At 37.8% G+C, this 8,824-nt stretch overlaps 1 protein-coding gene across 1 annotated transcript; it reads left to right on the top strand.

Annotated features, from left to right (window-relative positions):
- The first annotated feature begins 902 nt into the window (after positions 1–902).
- On the top strand, positions 903–8,396 carry LOC109239707 (protein transport protein SEC23-like). The gene is made up of 12 exons (XM_019406294.1): positions 903–1,959; positions 2,042–2,215; positions 2,722–2,883; positions 3,265–3,407; positions 4,619–4,694; positions 4,852–5,024; positions 5,227–5,308; positions 6,044–6,121; positions 6,528–6,689; positions 6,794–7,057; positions 7,304–7,408; positions 7,800–8,396. Exons 1-12 carry the CDS (start codon positions 1,204–1,206, stop codon positions 7,947–7,949), a joined length of 2,325 nt encoding a protein of 774 aa, XP_019261839.1. The 5' UTR covers positions 903–1,203; the 3' UTR covers positions 7,950–8,396.
- Positions 8,397–8,824: the final 428 nt, after the last annotated feature.

The following is an 8,824-nucleotide window of genomic DNA, read 5'->3' as shown; positions in this document are numbered from 1 at the left end:
TCATACTATGTAAAGACACCATTATCAAAACAATAGTTACTCAACATATCATAATCCATAAGCTATTAATAACTTCCGAAACTATTTGACATCCTTGCAATGCAGCTCTTTCGCAGACTCTGCCTGAACGCGAGATGCTCCTTTTTTTAGCACTACCTAACTTTTTTCTCCAAATTTTGGGATCACCTTAAAATTTTAAGAAAACAATCTCCATAAGCAGTTACAATTTAATAAATTATGGCTATTACATCTAATGAGAATTGTGATAAAACTATTATTTAATAGGGACTCACAGTTGGAGGTACAATTCTCGTAGTTTTTGCTATTGTTAATCTATTTATGATATCTGGTACATTTTTTTAAGGTACAAGTTTTGCTATTTTGACCTATTTTTAGCGTTGCAAATTTTGAGAACTGCACGATTAGTGTATCTATTGCCACGGTTTTGGAATAGTTGTCATAGGCGTAATTTTTAGTAGTGATTATTTATGGTTAATTATTTTTTATAGTATTAAATCTAACAACCAAAATTTATTAAATATTTAAGGGAGATCGGAAGTGCTCATTCTTTTTATAAAAACTTAAAGGACTAACGTTGCTTAGAATATATTTAGGGATCGTTTGGTGCGCGGACTATATTATCCCGAGATTATAATTTTTGAACTATTTTATTCCATTTGGAGGTAGGATAAAATAATCCCAAGTTTGATAGGATAAGGTGGTATATTAAGTCTGAGATTAAATTTATATATTTGGTTGGGACCATAAATTTATCCAAACACGATATAAATTTTAATCCCACCTCTTATCCTACTTTGTCCCGCATACCAAACGACCCCTTAAAGGATTAATTTAAAAACTATTCCAAACATAAGGATTACTTTACAAATTTTCTCACTCATTGAATAAAAAATTTCCCAAATTCATTCAGATTACCAGAACCAAAGTCCCTGTTTAACCACAACCCACCCGGCCTTGCTTTTTTCCATAGCTAAATCTCTCCCTTCTTCACATCGTTCAGTGTTTGACTGAATTTCCTCGTCGTTTTCTCGGTGTGACCCCTCTACCCCTCTCTCTCTCCCCCTTCCTCCCTTTGGGGTCGCGCCAATTCACACACACACACACAGTTTCTCTTTGTATTTTGTTCCCAATTCACACACACACAATTTCAATCGTAAAAGGAAGGTCTTTTGAATCTCATCAATGGCGACAGAGATGGCACAACCAGATGCAGAAGGGATCGACGGAGTTCGAATGACATGGAACTCATGGCCACGCACAAAAGTTGAATCAAGCAAGTGCGTGATCCCAATCGCTACCTCGATCCACTTGATCCGTCCTCATACCGATCTCCCTACGCTCTCTTACCCGCCGCTCAAATGCAAAACTTGCTCCTCAGTTCTCAATCCTTTCGCTCGGGTTGATTTTCAAGCCCTAATTTGGATCTGTCCTTTTTGCTTTCAACGTAACCATTTTCCTCATCATTATTCGGGAATTAATGAAACTAATGTTCCTGCTGAACTTTATCCTCAGTTCACCACAATTCAATACACTCTCCCTAACCCGAATCCGAACCCGACTCAAAACCCTAACCCGGTGGATTTTTCGATTTCGCCAATTTATTTGTTCGTTTTGGACACATGTATGTTGGAGGAGGAATTGGAATTCGCAAAATCCGCATTGAAACGAGCGATCGGGATGTTACCGGATAATGCTATGGTAGGGTTTATATCGTATGGTACGCAGGTCCAGGTGCATGAGCTAGGGTTTTCGGATATGTCGAAGGTTTATGTTTTTCGGGGATCGAAAGAGTTGTCTAAAGATCATGTTTTGGATCAATTGGGCCTTGGAAGTAGTGTTGGTGGAAGACGGGCCGGTCCTGGCCCGATTGGGGCTCCCAGTATTGGTGTTACCAGATTCTTATTGCCTGCCTCGGAGTGTGAATATACCTTGAATTCTGTCCGTTTCAACTTGGCAATTATTTATTTGTCTTTTTATTTTGATGTATATTGACTTGTTTTGGCGCATTGTTATTTTGTAGTTGTTAGATGAATTGAGCACGGATCAATGGCCAGTCCCACAGGGAAATAGAGCGTTACGCTGCACTGGTGTGGCTTTGAGTGTAGCTGCCGGATTGCTTGGAGCTTGTTTGGCTGGTGCCGGTGCTCGGATCGTGGCCTTAGTGGGCGGTCCATGCACAGAGGGACCTGGAGCGGTGAGCCTTTGAATCTGTTTTCACTCTGTTTTGTGCTTGTCATATCACCAAGACTCCCACATTACCCGTCTCCCCAACCCAAAGAAGAAAAAGGCTCTCATTGTTCTTTTTGATAAGTAAGATAATTTTAACCTTATCAAAAAGTAAGGTAATTTTATAAATGAAAACCAGCATCAAGTGATTGCTGGTGTATGGAGACAGTTAGAACCAAAAGAAGTGTTCTGACTGACTGCCACTTAAATGTTCTTCTAAGGCTCATGAAAAGATGCATTCACTCTGTCTTTTGCCTAATTTTTGAGGCTAAAAGCCATAATCTTGAAAATTGTTTTGAGTCCGATTAGAGACCTGCATCGTTATGAGAATGGCACTTAATTGGATTCTTAATGGAGAAAAAACAATTTTTTTTGTCTCTGTTGCCATTTGTCACCTGGCTAAATTGAATCCTTATTACTGATGAATTTCAATGCCTTTTTCCTATTCTTTGACTTATCTCCTCGTTTTTGCAGATTGTGTCAAAAGATCTTTCAGAACCAGTTCGTTCTCATAAGGATCTGCACAAGGATGCAGCACCCTTTTTCAAAAAGGCAGTCAATTTCTATGAGGAACTTGCAAAGCAGCTTGTTAGTCAAGGTCACGTCTTGGATGTGTTTGCTTCAGCACTTGATCAGGTTTGTCTCTGTGTTAGCTTTGTCATGGTGACACTTCTGTTATGTGTCATAGAATCTTATAAGTGAAGGTGCTGGTATTTCTCTAGTTACTAATCATGCATTTGATCCTGAAATTCATTTACAGTTATGCTGGATTCTTAAAGCTACGACATGTGAATTTTTTTATTAACTGATTGAACAAATGTTCCAACATTTGAGCATCATACACGTGGTGCGACATATTGGGCTGAGCGTAATAAGTTGTATCATGTGTATATTTATTTTGTTTCCTTATTGGTGTGTTATGCACGTAACTTGAGAGGTTAACTGAGACTGATTAATGCTGCTCGTGAATTGGCTATAGATGATGTCATGTTTACCAATAACAATTTTGTGTTTCAGGTTGGAGTTGCTGAGATGAAAGTAGCTATTGAAAAAACTGGAGGACTAGTTGTTCTAGCTGAAAGTTTTGGTCATTCTGTCTTCAAAGATTCATTCAAGCACATCTTCGAAGATGGTGAACAGTCTCTTGGGCTGTCCTTCAAGTGAGCTTCCTGAGATGTTATTCTATTTTGTCTCATTTGCAAAGTACGCTATTTTTGCTATGTTTTCAATATGGCCGTTTTGACCGTGGAAAGATTTCCAACTTTATGGACGGGACTATCATACTTCTAGAGGCCCTAAAGCGAAAATTGTCTATAATATAAGATATATTTGTTTGAAGGTTGTTTTTTGTGTCCAAGCTGTACACCAGCGAGGGGGGTTTACATAGATAAAGGAAGAGCATGGGTTAAAGTTCTCAGCATATGTGAATAGAAAAGAATCTGCCTTGCCTTGTGATAGATGCAGTGCATAGAAAATGAATTCAATGAAGAAATTGATAGTAACTGACGGGTTGTTACTTAGTTGTCAACTTGAAGCTATATATCCAACTTTCTTACCTGTAAATATGTTGTTCCAAGTAAATTCAGCATCAACTTGAAATATCCAGTTGAAATCCTCACACTCTAGTTAATTGATTTAGTTGGGTCTTAAGGGACTTGATGCTCCCAAGTATGTGGCCAAGTGATCAATAAAATGGATTGAGAACCATGAGGTCTCAGGTTAAATCAGGGGAGGCAAAAAATGCTACGCGATTCTTCTAATCTATCCGATCCTTGGTGGATAGAGTTACCTGGTACTTGTGCTAGTAGGAGATAGCAGGTACCCTCTCGACTATGGAAGTAGTCGAAGTGCGCGTAAATTACGGTTATCTAAAAGATAAAACCTTAAGGGACTTGAAAGAGTGGTTATACCTTAGAGAGGAAGTTTTGGTGCATGTCTTCTGGTGTGTTCTATTTATAGTTGGCTTCCTTTCTCTTATTGCATTTTCCACTATGATAAAATACTAAACCCTGGAACGCTCTTTTCTCTCCACATCCATCCCCAACACAAAAAGGAGATATACCTTGGTAAGTTGGGGAACTTTCATTATGCAAGTGATTCCCATGAATTGTACTCTTACAGAAGAATGTATTTTAATTCATATTATTTGTACTTTGAGCAGCATAAATATTGTGTAGGACTCTCTCTCTACTGCGATAGATTCATTTTATCAATGATTTTGTCAATGAATATGATTACAGAAGAATGTATTTTAATTCATATTATTTGTACTTTGAGCAGCATAAATATTGGGTAGGACTCTCTCTCTACTGCGATAGATTCATTTTATCAATGATTTTGTCAATGAATATGATGCATTAAATTGTTTCAGTGGTACATTAGAGATCAACTGCTCTAAGGACATTAAAATTCAGGGGATAATTGGACCATGCACATCTTTAGAGAAGGTTAGTTCAATAAACTTTTGCATATTATCAGTAGTGAGTTATTACCTAATGTTACACAGTTAAGATGTATTATGAGAGCTTGATCTCCTGCAAAACAAAAGTTAACTCTTCTAGTTACAGTTTTGACAGTTGATATTGATAATTTGGTGCTATGCAGAAAGGACCTGCTGTTTCCAGCACGGTTATTGGTGAGGGGAATACTACTGCTTGGAAGCTGTGCGGTCTCGACAAAAACACTTGCTTGACTGTTTTCTTTGATGTTTCATCTAGTGAGAAATCAGACCCTTCAGGCAATCAAAATCCACAATTGTACATACAGTTTCTCACGAGGTACTTGGATCATAAGGAACATTCGCCTCTATTTCTTTCTTATCATTTAGTATAAAAAGAAATTATTACTGCTGAGATTTTGTTATTATTTGATGGATAGGAGATGTGTACTTTATATCCACTGTTTCTCCTCTTGAACAAGTATATATAGTAGGGCAGAAGAGTTACCATGTAACTATTGTTGGTTTTGATGTAAATGCAGTTATCAGAGCCACGATGGTCAAACAAAACTACGCGTCACGACCATTACGAGAAGATGGGTTGATGCTGCTGTTAGCACTGAGGTGTGCGACTGAAAGTTTAAGCTAGAAATATCATTTTTTAGAATAACTTCCGTTACGGTTCTCTTCTGTATAGCTCCAAACCCGAATGTTTTTTTCCCAAGCATAGAGAGTAATGTTACTTCTGAGTAGTGCTCTGTGTGGCAGTTCTTTTTGTTTACTTGAGATTGCATTTAGGATAGAAAAAAAGTCTGATTACCCTCAATTCCCCTGGCCCCAAAAACAAGGAAATAAGGAAAGAAAAATTAAAGAGAGCGGGGGGGGGGGGGGGGGATTAAGAGATTGAAAAGGGAATATAATGTATTATAAACATGTGAAGCAGGATCACATTATTCATTCTATTTCATGCGAGTTAATTTTCTATTTAATTCATCCTAAATGTTTGGCATTTCTGTAATTTTGATGAGTCAATCACCCAACAATCTCAAATTCAGTTGAAAGTCCAATAAAATATTTTCTCCATCGAACTCTTTTTTCCAACAAGAACTATTGAGGATAAGCTTGTCTATTGTTTAATAATATTTCCATGTAGATATATCTGAAAATTGTTATTTTGATAGATTCTCTGTATTCCTCTCAAAGTCCTCTGAGAAGAGCTTCCTGCAAAGGGTATCTCGATGAAGGAGAATTTCCCTTTTGGGTTTTGCTCTTGCTTCTGAGGAATTCTTTTGTTTGGACTTTGAGGGGACCATATGAGTGTTTGTTAAGCTTGACACTGCAATAAATCTATTTTCTCAGGAATTGGTGCAAGGATTTGATCAAGAGGCTGCTGCGGTTGTAATGGCTAGATTAGCTTCTTACAAAATGGAGATGGAGGTATCTTCTCTAGACTATCATTTGTTCTGCACAAAGTTTTACAGTAATCAGAGAGTAACGGCATATATGTGAATGCCTACTTAGTTTCATTATTTTATTTGTTGGCCTTATTAATTCCTCATGGTAGTCTTGTTATTCTTTGGTAAATGGCAAAGCAACAAGGTTAGTAGAGTATGCTTGAAGTAGGGAAGAATTTATCCTTAAAAACATGAATTGTGGTGAAGTATGCGAATTCTTTAGGATTTGCCAATATACGGGTTCTAAAGTTTCTCTGCGCTGAACATACTGGATTCAGTTTTCCTCCATTGCAGGCATTGAAGCATCTGTTTACCATAGCATGCCTGAACTTCATAATATCCCTCTTCTCGTTTCTGTTTTATTGATAAATCTGGCTAACTGATTTCAGGAAGATTTTGATGCCACAAGGTGGCTAGATCGGAATCTCATTCGTCTATGCGCCAAGTTTGGTGACTATCGGAAGGATGACCCCAGCTCTTTCACTTTGAATCCCTCTTTTTCATTGTTCCCTCAATTCATGTTTCATTTACGGCGATCCCAATTCTTACAAGTAATATTCCTCTGGATGTTCTTTCTTTTCTGTGTCACTAACTTAACAAATTGATGTCATGGATGTACAAGTTCTTAATTCTTACTAATGTATGGGTGGCACAGGTGTTCAATAATAGTCCAGATGAGACGGCATATTTCCGCATGTTGCTCAACCGAGAGGGCATAAGCAATGCTGCTGTCATGATTCAGCCAACACTAACGGCATTCCAATTCAATTCACTGCCTGCCCCGGCCTTGCTGGATGTGGCATCGATTGCAGCTGACCGCATTCTTTTGTTGGATGCTTATTTCAGTGTAGTTATTTTCCATGGAATGACAATAGCTCAATGGAGAAACATGGGATACCAAAACCAGCCTGAGCACCAGGTAGGCCTCACGTTTTCTGTCATCCAGTGTTATTATTTTGTTGTCTTATTTGTGGTAGCTTCAGTCTGCCGGTGCTTCATGATGAGATCCTGTGTTTTAGCCTTCTCACGTTAAATGAGGAAAACTAGGACATCTCTTCTTCATTCCTCAAGCATGCAGTATTTGTGCTGAACTAGCATGATGTAGTTTCATAATGTGTTTTTGAAACAAAGATATGTATTCTTTCCTCCTTTCTCCTCTTTTCAGGCATTTGCACAGCTGTTGCAAGTTCCACATGATGAGGCCCAAGCAATCATCCGTGAGAGGTTTCCTGTTCCAAGACTGGTGGTGTGTGATCAACATGGCTCCCAGGTAATGAATGCATTTTTCAATTTAATTTTTGCTGCCTTGTGCGATGTGTAAATGCCCACTTGCCTGTTAAGGAGTAGGATCTACTTTAAGTTCCTCATTAGGAAATGCAAGGATCAGTAACTTCCATCATATCACTAAGTGATGAAGTAGCATGAATATGAGGTTTTCTCTGCATAGTCTTGTTTGCTTTTTGGAATCCCTATTTTTAAAGAATCTTTTGAAGTGATTCTTACTCTGTATTCTTCTGGTATGAGGTAGCATTTCCTGAGAAAGAATTGGACAGCAGGCTGTACCTAAAAAGCTGAAAATTTACATTTGTCTTCTTGTGGTTACTGGCTCTTTTTGTTCTTAATTGGAATGTAAATGTGACATCTTCACTCATGCTGGACAGGCAAGATTCCTTTTGGCAAAATTGAATCCATCTGCCACGTACAATAATGCAAATGATATGGCAGCTGGATCAGACGTGATCTTTACAGACGATGTGAGTCTTCAAGTGTTCTTTGAGCATCTTCAGCGGCTGGCAGTGCAATCTTCTTGATAAGAGAAGAAAGATGGCTGTTAATGCTTGTTCCGATTATGTGAAGATCTTATTGAGTTCGCCTGATCTACCCTGGCAGCTTCTCGTGAAAGTTCATGATTTTGTTTTCATCATCCATAAGATGAGAGGTCAGACCAAGATATTATATGGAAACTAGGACTACATATGACATTCTTTCAGGTATAGGGAGGTACTTTTGCTTCCTTTAAAAATAACGGGTAATGCAACTTTTTGTTGTCTTTAATTATATGAGAAGGGGGTTATATTTTAAGTCGAATGTCGTGTGCTCCCTCAGGCTGTTGAGTGAGAAGATAATTTATGTCGGGAACTTCTTTTTTGTTAGTCATTACGAGGCAAGTAGTTTGTGTCTGCTTTTGTATTGAATTCGTAGTTGTAGTTGATTGGATTAAGGCTTGTAGGTCAGGATGTCTTTGAAGACACTGCTTATTTTGGGCTTAATTTATAATTTAAAGTATCAGATATACATGCATGGACATTTGCTTCCTTTATTTGATGTTACGCAAGTATCAGAGCTGGCCAATGCGCTTGCACGCCCCACTCTATTTGACTGATTTTATAATTAAATTTGGGTTCCATATAAACCTATCAAATACGTTGTATTTTTCTAATGGAGAGATTTGACATCTATCGTGTGATGATATTGCTGAAAGTATGGGGCATGTGATAATGTCTAAAATTTATTTGCACCCTACGTAGACATGAACAAATGCAAGATATGTATTTTTCATAAACATTTATCTCTTAATGATGATTAAAAGATGTGTTCTAACAGGTAAGATGCTATATCTAGCTCCCATTTGGCCATAATTTTTGGCAAATCTTTTTTTTTTTTTCAAAATAAATTTGTAAACTTT

This window comes from Nicotiana attenuata, unplaced genomic scaffold, assembly GCF_001879085.1.
Source record: "Nicotiana attenuata strain UT unplaced genomic scaffold, NIATTr2, whole genome shotgun sequence".
NCBI lineage: Eukaryota > Viridiplantae > Streptophyta > Magnoliopsida > Solanales > Solanaceae > Nicotiana > Nicotiana attenuata.
The sequence above is the reverse complement of the archived record's forward strand: the minus strand, read 5'-3'. Positions and strand labels throughout refer to the sequence as shown.

Bases quoted from the DNA above. Each gene is read 5' to 3' on its own strand.
- LOC109239707 (XM_019406294.1), top strand. From the start codon at position 1,204: ATGGCGACAGAGATGGCACAACCAGATGCAGAAGGGATCGACGGAGTT. The intron at 6,690-6,793 runs GTAATATTCCTC...TGGGTGGCACAG, and splicing joins GGCGATCCCAATTCTTACAA to GTGTTCAATAATAGTCCAGA. The intron at 7,409-7,799 runs GTAATGAATGCA...CATGCTGGACAG, and splicing joins GTGATCAACATGGCTCCCAG to GCAAGATTCCTTTTGGCAAA.